At 41.6% G+C, this 11,191-nt stretch overlaps 1 protein-coding gene across 1 annotated transcript in view; it reads right to left on the bottom strand.

The window, feature by feature from the left end:
* Positions 1-9,941, bottom strand: part of PRRC1 (proline rich coiled-coil 1) — a 48,576-nt gene extending 38,635 nt beyond the window's left edge. Inside the window, exons 1-4 of the mRNA XM_026507873.4 lie at positions 9,783-9,941; positions 5,170-5,292; positions 4,147-4,548; positions 2,062-2,222 (exon numbers count right to left, since the gene is read on the bottom strand). Of these exons, the coding sequence (XP_026363658.1) occupies positions 2,062-2,222; positions 4,147-4,548; positions 5,170-5,272 (666 nt within the window). The 5' untranslated portion in view covers positions 5,273-5,292; positions 9,783-9,941. The remainder of the gene's footprint in view (positions 1-2,061; positions 2,223-4,146; positions 4,549-5,169; positions 5,293-9,782) is intronic.
* Positions 9,942-11,191: the final 1,250 nt, after the last annotated feature.

Here is an 11,191-nt window from a genome sequence, read left to right as displayed (position 1 = left end):
AGTACAGAAGGATTAAAAAAAATAAAAGGACGCTTAGAAAAATACCATCTTTGGGGCGCCTGGGTGGCACAGCAGTTAAGCGTCTGCCTTCGGCTCAGGGCGTGATCCCGGCGTTATGGGATCGAGCCCCACATCAGGCTCCTCCGCTAGGAGCCTGCTTCTTCCTCTCCCACTCCCCCTGCTTGTGTTCCCTCTCTCACTAGCTGTCTCTCTCTGTCAAATAAATAAATAAATCTTAAAAAAGAAAAAAAAAGAAAAAGAAAAATACCATCTTTGTGAAACATAAAGCTCAAATGTAGGAAATTAGCCACCTACCAATTGAAAAATACATTTAATATATAATTAAATTGCAGCCAAACCCTCCCAAAATTCATTAAGAGAAATAAACAGAAAAGACTAGTAAAGAAAAATCCTGAGGTAAAGAGAAACTGGCAAACTTATAAAACCAAACACTGATATATCATTATGAACGCAGAGACTTGGAACTGACCTTTCTTACTCATCAATGCATACTCCCCAGCCCCACCTAAGCACAGAGTAGACTTTCAGTAAGTATTAGTACAATAATAAAGAGAATTAACAGTCACTAAAATAGTGAGGTACTATTGCAGGGACAGGCCAGACAGCAGAATAGAACACAGAGTCCAGAAACTGACATTACCACACAATTGTGCAATGAAGATAAAGATGGCATATCAAAACACTGGGATATGGTGTTGGAAGAGTCGAGTAAGTGGTTGGAAGAAAATTAAGTTTGACTTATACTCTGTGTAATAAAATAAATGTCAGCAACACTAAACTGGTAGGTATAAAAAAATTGAAACCATAGAAGAATTAGAAGAAATCACAGAAAAACATTTACCATATATTGTGCTGGGAAAAGGTCATTTTTAACTAAAAAAATGAAAAGAAAAAAAGACTGAAAAAAAAAAGACTCCTGAAAATTTAGAAGCTTTTGCGTCAAAAAAGGGTAATAAAATTTAAATGTATGATAAAAGAGAAAACTGCAATGTGACAGCATGTAATAAAATATTACTACATGAGGAGCTCTTAAAATTTCATTCAGAAAGGAAAATCATCCCAATTCAAAAATGGGCAAAGAACACGACTAGAGACTTCACAAAAGAAAAATATAAATGACAAAAAAAGCACATGAAAAAATGTTCAAATTTGGTAACCAAGAAATTCAAATTAAAACTAGGTTATGTTTCTTGCCTATCAAATTAGAAAACGTTCTATTTCAAATTCATAATCAGTGCTGGCAAGAGAAAAATGCTGGAGAGTCTATCTTGGTATAACCCTCCTGGAGAGTCTTTATCAATAATTTTTAAATGTTCACTCAGACGTTCATTGGGAATTAACCGATGAACATAAAGATCTGTATACAAGAGTGCTCATCCTAGCTGTACTGGTAAGAATTACTGTTAGAGAATGCGAAAGTACATTAGCAAAATATGGGAAATAAACGCACGGCATGGAGGGCAAAAGCAGCCATAAAGAAAAAAAATTCTACTAGGATAATTCATTATTTAAAAAAAAGAAAGAAAGAAAAAGAAATTTCTGAAGAATATTTACGACTGGGAAGATGTTCCTGACATATGCTAAAGACAAACAAAAGATACAAAATAATGTCCACATATTACTACCCCATTTTGACTTAAAAAAAAATTACACCTACAGAGATATGCACATAAAAAAAGACGGAGAAGAACTATAGAAAACTGGTAATCAGAATAAAAAGAATTTTTATTTTTTCTTTATACCATTCTGTATTTTCAAAATCCTTCTAACGAAAATCTAATAGTTTCCAAATTAAAAAGTTCAGTGTAGGTGCGCCTGGGTGGCACAGTCGTTAGGCGTCTGCCTTCGGCTCAGGGCGTGATCCCAGCGTTCCGGGATCGAGCCCCACATCAGGCTCCTCCACAAGGAGCCTGCTTCCTCCTCTCCCACTCCCCCTGCTTGTGTTCCCTCTCTCGCTGGCTGTCTCTATCAAATAAATAAAATCTTTAAAAAATAAATAAATAAAAGTTCAGTGTAACGTGTAAACTAAATACCTCTTACCTTAATAAAACCCCAGAGTCCACCAGCAGATGCTTCATCCTGACCTCTACCAACTCGAGGATCTTCTTGTTCCTCTGGGAAAGTAATGGCTGATGTGGTTCCCGGGCCCTGGGCCAGAGATGTCAAACTGGCTTGCTGAGTAATGGGAGTCGGCAAAATACCTAGGAAATGGCAAAATTCTAATATAGGTAATTGATTTCATAAACTATTTTCTATAAAAACAAGATATACTATAGGAGATGAGTAGCTCAAAATAGCTTTAATTATGTAAATACATACTTGGGCATTTCAAGACTGAGTTACGCACTCCAAGAATCACCTACACCTTTATAAAATATAAATGAAACAGAATTCTAAAGAAGAAATTTCTTGCCCTTTTTGTAGGTTTTTTAACAAAGTGTCCTGAAAATGGACAAAATACATATCAAAAAGTACTACCTGTTGGTCCTATTTAGCACATGGATGTGGGCAACTATAATTCTAATCCCTTTAATGCAGAAAAATAATTAATGTGAACACCTAAGCCCATCATATAAAAGCATGTAACAATTAGTACTTATTTCATATGACCTACTTTAACTCAAAAAAGAAAATTCACATATTCAAAGACATAGACATAATACCTGTACTGTGCAAAAATTTGTAAAAGTAGGTAAGCCAAGTTTGAAAATAAAAATCAGAACAAAGTTGCTTCTTCTTCTAAAATGAGAAATAACAGGCAAAAAATGACAAGGTCGAAGTTTTGATACTGGTTTCCAACAACCATTCCAGGGAAGCCAAAAAAGTAAGTATAACCGACTTAGAAAAAAAGATGGCTCTTTACCAAAAACTTAAGGTGCACACGAGCTTTTATTTGGTTTTAAATTTTTACCTGGCAAAACAAAACTACTCCCTGGACCATTCTTGTCCAGATAAACCTTTTAAGTAAAGCTTTAAAAAAAAAAAATCCTCAAATTTCACCCTCTTGTCTCTCTATAAGGACACAAAATACTACAACAAGAATTTGGAATTTTATCTGACACTACATACACTACATTTTACAACACACAAAATTTATCATTTACTAATAACATCAGCTTTATGTGGATAATATAAATGTCAAAACATGAAAATAGGAAACTCCAGAATTCAAAGACAATAGTTAAAAGTAATGCAGAAAAAAGAAAAAAGTTAAAAAAAAAATGCAGAAATATGGAAACACTCAAACAGTACTGATGAGAAAGTGAAATGGTGCAACTGCTTTGGAGAACAGTCTAGCAGTTTCTTGAAAGCGAACAATTCCATGCTTAGTTATATACCTAAGAGACATGAAAATATGTCCTCACAAAAACCTGTACACAAATGTTCATAAAAGCAGTATGTGTAATATCAAAAAGTAGAAACAACACAAAAGTTCATCAACGGATGAAATGAATAAACAAAATGTGGAAGGAAAATCCATACTATGGAATACTGAGCCATAAAAAAGAATAGAGTACGAACACAAGCTATAACGTGGATAAACTTAAAAATATACTGAGGGGTGCCTGGGTGGCTCAGTTGGTTAAGCGTCTGCCTTCAGCTCAGGTCATGATCCCAGGATCCTGGGATCGAGCCCCACATTGGGCTCTCTGCTCAGTGGGAAGCCTGCTTCTCCCTCTCCTCCTTCTGCCCCTCCCCACACTTGTGTGCTCGCTCGTACTCTCTAATAAATAAAATCTTCAAAAAAATATATACTAAGTGAAAGAAGTTTGTCACAAAAGACTATATATGGTATGATTCCATTTATATGAAAGATCCAAAATAGGTATATTCATAGACAGGGAACAGATGAATGGTTGTTCGGGGCTGTGACCATCACGGGAAAGTAGGGAGTGACTGCTAATAGGCAGAGGGCTTCTTTTGGGGGTGACTAAAAGGTTCTAAATCTGATGACAGTGATGGCTGCACAACTCTGTAAATACTGTGACAACTACTGAATTGTATACTTTAAAGGGGTGAATTGTATGATATGTAAATTATTTACAATAAGGCAGTTATTTAAAAAAATGTGTTTAAACATTAGCTGTAGCCATTTATTTCAAATTATCGGTAAGAGAGAATTACCTGGTACCGGAGGTGCAGAGAATGATGGCATCAGGGGTGTCTGGGGGGCTCTTCCTGCATGTCCCCTTGTAATGTCGTAAGATGCCCCAACGGAAAATCCCGACGTGGGAGGACCCGAAGAGGGTGCAGATAAAAGAGTGCTTGGGGCAGAAGACGGAGCCGGAGCCGGGAAGTGGGACAGAGGAGGATTACTGAAGGCAGCAGCAGGTGGTGGGGAGACAGGAGGTGGGATAGAAGTAGCAAGGGCCGGAACAGAAGGGACCGGTGAAGGCGGCACGAAGGGCAAGGGTGCTGGTGCGGATGGCCTCACAGGAGGAAGAGACGGCTGGGGGGTGGAGTATGCATGTGGCGGCAAGGACTGTATGCACGACACACTGGGAGAAGAGAAAGAACTCGTTGCAGCTGCAAGATGGGGAGGAAAAAAACCCACAAAATTGGAAATGCTTTCCACTTAGTTTTTAAAGTATCTCATTACTTTTTTATTGTAAAATTTAAAAATTTAACAGACTATCACCCACTAATTATTTTTTAATGTGTTACTTAAAATATACAACACACACGACTAAGCGCAAATGACTTCCGACTTCATTAGGAGCAGCTACGGAAAATCAAGTTACAGTCCTGTTCGTACGATCTTTGTGTTTTTATTCATTTTGCTATTTTTTCAAGAAAATAGAGCCATTTTTCACCCCTGCTGCCTTCAGCATAAAAACCTACACACTGACTCAAAAATTTTGGTCAGAAGGTTAATCATCACAAAGTCACAGAACATGAGACAAAACTAACAGATGCTTTTTAGGGTATTTTTGTCCTAAGAAGATGATTTATAGTCAGTATGAATATAGAGAAAAGTTTACCCGAAGGAAAAATACTTTTGGGCTTAAACAAAAAAGGTCACTTCCCTTCATCCTGGGAAAGATGAGACGTTTTCATCTATGTATTTTTCTTTTAACTGACTCTGAGAAAAGCTAACCGTGTCTTTACCACCCTCCAGACACACCAGATGCTGTCAACGCCACGTACCTAAAGGCGGTGGGCTGGACGACGCGGCAGCCGCGGCCAGTCCTGCAGGGTGCGCTGGAGGAGTCCCCGGGGGGGTGGTCTCTATTCCGCTCTCTTCCATCATTTTTCTTCAGTTACGGTTTACTGTAGAAATAGACAAATGTAACATATACTGCACAGTAATCAAGTGTATCTTTAAAGAATAATTTTAGAAAAGAACCATCAGGACACAGAGGTCTATACGATTTATAATGCCACTTATTTCTGGATAAAGGATCTGTCAAGGGGTGCCTGGGTGGCACAGCGGTTAAGCGTCTGCCTTTGGCTCAGGGCGTGATCCCGGCGTTCTGGGATTGAGCCCCACATCAGGCTCCTCCGCTAGGAGCCTGCTTCTTCCTCTCCCACTCCCCCTGCTTGTGTTCCCTCTCTCGCTGGCTGTTTCTATCTCTGTCGAGTAAATAAATAAAATCTCAAAATTCCTAGGAAAACAGTCTGTGACATGTTTAATATGCACATAACATTTTCATACACATACTCTGTAATTGGGAAATAATTCTATGTTAACTAATTATTCATAAATTTTAAACAGTAAATCACTAATATAATTTTCTGCCATGTGAATGTATGTTAGACTTTTATCTACATTCCAGTTACTATTGTATTTGAAATAAACATATTATTTAAGCATTTTTTTAACACTTCTTCTTTCCCCATAAAACATTACATATGGGCTATTTCTGTTAACTTAAAAAAAAAATCGAAATGTGCTCAATTCTCAGTGTCTCTATTCACATTTAAAATCATACTTAGTAATAGCTAGATAACATGTCTCACGTTTTAGAAACGTTAACTTCAGCAAAAAAGTTATATGGTAACTAGATAGCAGGGTCCTAAGATAAAAATGGATTATAAAATATGGGAAAACTTCATTAAAAATTACAAATTTTCCAGCCTGTCTCAAGTATAAAATCAAAACCTAAATAAAACTTGTTTTTGATTTTGATGTGTTCAGCCATTTAACAAATACTCATGAAAGTCAACTGCTTGCCAAGCACTGTACTGGTGCCTCTGGACATACAATGTAAGCAAAACCGAACAGGATACTTACAGTCCAGTACAGGACTACAGTGAACTATAGCCTTAATTATGTGCTCTGAGGGTAAGAACACGGTCCTATTTGAGAGGAATACGATTTTCAGTTGAGTGAGGAAAGGAAGTCACATATAAACAGACATCAGAAAGATGTATAGAATTTAATGAGGCAAGGGAAAAGAAGGAAGTAGGGCAGATTCCAGAAAAAGTGAATATATGCTAAGTATAGAAGCCCCGTAAGGTAGAGGGGACAAGACATGTTCAAGAACACCCATGTGGCAGGAAACAGAAAAAAAGAATGAAGACTGGAGACACAGGCAAGAACCCAGACCGCGTTGAACCTTATAAACGTCAAGGAGTTGGGTTTTTCAAGAACAGAAAGGCACTCAAGCTGGGGTTGACATATTTGTCTTTTAACTTTTTTGAAGAAATTTTAGACTCATAAAAAGATGCAAAAATAGACCAGAGTTCTTGAGTATCCTACACCCAGCTTCTCCCACCAACAGCATCTTACCGAACTGCAGAACAGTGCTCGCACCAAGGAAATGAACACAGGTGCAATACTAGTGACTAACCTGGATTTTCGCCTGTTTTTACATGTATGTATGTTTCTCTGTGTGTGTGTAGTTCTATGAAGTTTCATCATACACAAAGACTCATATACCACCACAATTAGGACACAGAACCGTCCCATCGCCCTAAAGAAACTCCTTCATGGTGCTCCTTTGTCACAGCTTCTCACTAACCACAAGCTGTGGCAACAGACTGCTCTCTATCATTTTCTCATTTAATGAATGTTACCGAAATAGAATCATACAGCATATAACATTTTGAGATAAGCTTTTTTTCAGTCAATATAATGCTCCTGAGACCTATGCAAGTTGTTGGATGTATCACTAGTTGGGTTTTTTTTTTTTTTTTTAAACTGCTGAACAGTATTCCATTTTATTGGCGTGCCACAGTTTACCTATTGGTCTGCTGAAGGACATTTAGGCCAATTCTAGCTTTTGGCAATTCCTATTTGTGTTCTGAAAACATTCCTTCGACCACAGTATGCAGGTTGGGAATGGCGGTCAGAGTAAATGCAGAGAGCCTATTAAGAAGATTAGAAGTATGTCATATAGGAACTGATAACACCCAAGACAAGTACCTCTTAAGTGGAGGGAGGGGAGGAGAGTGATCCTGCCTCCCAAGCGTCATTGGGCAACATCTGAGACATTTTTGGTTGTCAGAACTAGAGGGACTACTGGTATCTAGTAGGTAAAGGGTAGGCATACCACTAAAAATCGCACAACTCACAGAAAAACCCTCACGCGAAAGAATTATCCGGCCCCATGAATCAATAAGGACAAGAATGGGAAGTTCTGGCCTAGACTAGTGTGATGACAGGGGAAATAAGGAGGAATGGGTAGATTCAAAAACTGGATATGGGGCATGACTTGCACAAGTGTACAGATGGCTATGCAGTCACTAAGATAGGGAATACAGGAAAAGGTCAAGATGTTTGATGTCTTCTTTTTTGAGAAGGGGCATTATGCACTGTTTAAAATTGGACATACTGAGTTTAAGCTCCTTGAAACACCCAAATAGAGACACTGACGTGGTCTGCGGTTTGGCAGTAAGTGTAGTTTCTTCAGTTTACCGACAGTCTCTAAAGTCTCGTCTGGGATAAGGTTATCTAAGAAGAGAATACCAAGTGAAAAAGAAAAGATGACCTGACCCATCCTTGAAAAATTGCCTGGCAGAAGATGAGCTTGCAGAGAAAAGTGAGATAACCAAAAAGGGGAAAACCAGGAGACTGTGGTGTCCAAAAGCCAAAGAAGTTCCAAGGTGCGAATGGGCAGAAGCATCGAGTACTGAAGAAATGCCAAAACTGGGTGATATCCGAAAAAAAGCAATGGATTTTCCAAGCTGAAGATACCAACACAGTCAGAGCTGTTTCCATGGAGTGAGGCTAGAAGCCAGTTTCAACTGGACTGAACAGGAGGAGGTGAGGTAGAAATACACAACACTTTCAAAGAGTTTGGTTGTGAATGTGGAGGAAACATCTATAGCATTTAAGTAGAGACTCCTGGGATCAGGGAGGCACCAGCTTTTCACTCAGGACCTCTACACCAAAGGAAGATAACCTGGAACACAAAGGGCCTTTCAGGGACTTCACCACTCCCTGCCAAAGCTACCTCTTCTCATCTCCCTATTTCCCTCCTTACAGATGCTACCAAATCCTTACACTGGCCAATGGAAGTCACATTTAAAGATAATCCTGATCCCTAAAATTAATGTGTTGGCAAAATAGCCTGTGCAATTAAAACAACTTATAACCTGCAATAAAGGGTCAATTTCTTTCAGTCTTTAAAAGACACACTTAAGAAATGGCTTAATGACGTTATCAGGTAAATTTTGTGTGCATAAAAAGTATGCCTTCTTACTGAAGAAAAGCTATTGAGATTAACAGTGAAGTGTCAAGAGTTGGTAAAGGCTTTAGTGCATATGTCTCAGCATAAAAAGTATTATTAATGTATCAACATTAAAGAAAGTGATGAAAATGGCTTAGAGAAATTGAGTCCTCCATCTCTGGCCTACCCTCCTCTTCCAATTTGCTTCCATTATGGTTTTTCTGGAACAAAGTGAATGGCTACTTATAAGAGTACAATAAAAGAAATGGAATAAGGCAGCTCTGATCAAAGTAAAAGCATTAAAAGCAATTATTACTGATGTTCCAACAGATAAACAAACGCCAAAGCAGGATGTGAGTTTTGTCTCTGGACTCTCAGTTCTGATCCCAAAACAAACTTCCATAAATGTTAACTAAATGAAACAGTGGCTATAAAGGAGAAAAACTGGAATGCCAAAATATGTCACGTTCGCAGGCAAGTACATGTTGTCACGCAAAAATATCTATTTTGAACAGCAGAAATGGATATAAATTTTGCCAATCTAGGATAGGTGCTATCTTGCAAATTTGCCTGAAGCCGGTCCCAGGAACGAACAAAGAGCAGAATGCAAAAGCTGGGGGGAACCTAGGGAAAATAAGCTACTTCCCACTGCTGTTCCCGGTGTGTGGACCCAGGAGTGGGGAGAAGGCGGGAACAGCCAAATTCCTGTGCCTGGAGACAGCGGCCTCCCCGCAGGCTCTGCCACGTCTCCAGGCCGGGCTGGGCTGGGCTAAGGTCAGCGGGCGCGGGCCGCCCGTCCCGCTCCGACCGCCAGCGCGCTGGAAGGCGGAGCCAAACGGTCAGGGACGCCAGCCCGGGTCGGCGCCCAGGAGCAAAGGGCCGGAACCAGACCCACGACCCGCACCCACAGTGCTAAGCACGGCGGGGACTGCTCGCCTGGCCGAGGGCTCCCGTGCCCTGGCTGCACCCTGCACGCTCACACAGCCCGCGCTCGGGACTCGACGACTGCGGGGCTCCGACCTGACCCCAACCATCCAGCGGCGCCGGCCGGCTAGCCCGCCCACCTGGCAAGGACTGCGCCCGTTGGCACCCGCATCCCATCCCGCCGCCCGCCAGCACCCGCGTCGCTGCCAGGCTGACACTCACCTGGGGGCCCGAGAGAGGGTCTGCGTGGCAGCAGGAAAGTGCGAGACAGGGAGTTCGGGGTGCTCACACTACGGCTCCGAGAAGACCACGAAGACGCCAGCAGGAGCTCCCCGTGCGTCCCCGCCTCCAAAATGGCCACCGGAGGCACACGCCCCTGCGGCTGCCACGTAGACCGCGCGCCGCCCCGCCCCGGCCGCTGGGAGCTCCGCCTCGGGCCCCGCCCCGCGCGGGGAGCCTCGTTGCGCCCCGCCCCTCCCTGGAACGCAGGTTAAACTCGTCTGAGTACCTCTGACCTGAGGTGCTGCTGCCCCGGGACTCGGCGCCGGCCCCTCCAGGAGCATTTCCAGTAGCACGGTCATGCTTCCCTCTGCACAACCCGACACTCGAGAACGGCACTCTCGTTCCCAGGTGTAACTCACTTATCCTGGCCGCCCACAGAACGGAGGTGAGCCAGCCAAAGTCGTCTGGTCCACTCCCCAACTGCAAGCAGGAACCCCCCTTCGCAAACGCTACAGACAGGGGACTTGCATATTTACCAAGATTTCCAGATAACAGCAGTTGCATCCAGAGAAACAAAAAAGCGGGTGGGAAAAGAGTAGCAGCTACTGTTACTTTTTCCCCAACTACAGTACACGTACATTCTTTTTTCTTTTTAATTGAGAAACCGAAGGCAAAGATGGTCAACCTTCTTAACGTACTGTGCCGCACTTTAAACAGTACCTGAAACAGTTTGTGCTCAATAATGCACATTAAATAAATAAGTGAACGGTGTGTAATAGTGGGAAATAAGGAATTTGAAATCCGAAGGCTGGATTTGTGGGGCGCCTGGACGGCTCAGTTGGTCAAGCGTCTGCCCTCAGCTCAGGTCCTGATCCAAGGGTCTTGGAATCCAGCCCTACCTCGGGCTTCCTGCCCAGCGCAGAGCCTGCTTCTCCCTCTCCCTCTGCCGCTCCCCCTGCTTGTGCTCTCTGCTTTTTCCCCCCTCTCATCAATCAATCAATTAAAAAAAAAAAAATCTTGGTTTCGATCTAAGACTACCCTAACACCAATTGTGCAGCTGTGCTCTTGGATAGGTCACGTAGCTCCCTCCTGTCTCCCTAATTCCATCTGTAAGATGAGAATAATATTATCTGCCATCTCTAACTCAGGCAGGTAACAGTCAAAATGAATAGGAAAGCACTTTTTAAACTGCTGAGTGTTAAACGCATGAAAAATTGTTTTGTTGCTTCCAAATTACTTTAGGAACCCATTTATGGGTTTCACATTAATGGATCTCTTGGACTTGACAGTTGTGAGCATTCTAAAATGCCTCATTAAAAAGTTGACAGTATTTAACTACACCCTGACTTCAGATCTTCCTTTGTAACTTCAGTGGGTTGTTCCTTTTGGTGGTGACTCTTATTCCATCC

This window comes from Ursus arctos, unplaced genomic scaffold (assembly GCF_023065955.2).
Source record: "Ursus arctos isolate Adak ecotype North America unplaced genomic scaffold, UrsArc2.0 scaffold_5, whole genome shotgun sequence".
Classification (NCBI taxonomy): Eukaryota; Metazoa; Chordata; class Mammalia; order Carnivora; family Ursidae; genus Ursus; species Ursus arctos.
Note: the sequence above shows the minus strand (reverse complement) of the source record. Positions and strands in the feature narration are given on the sequence as shown.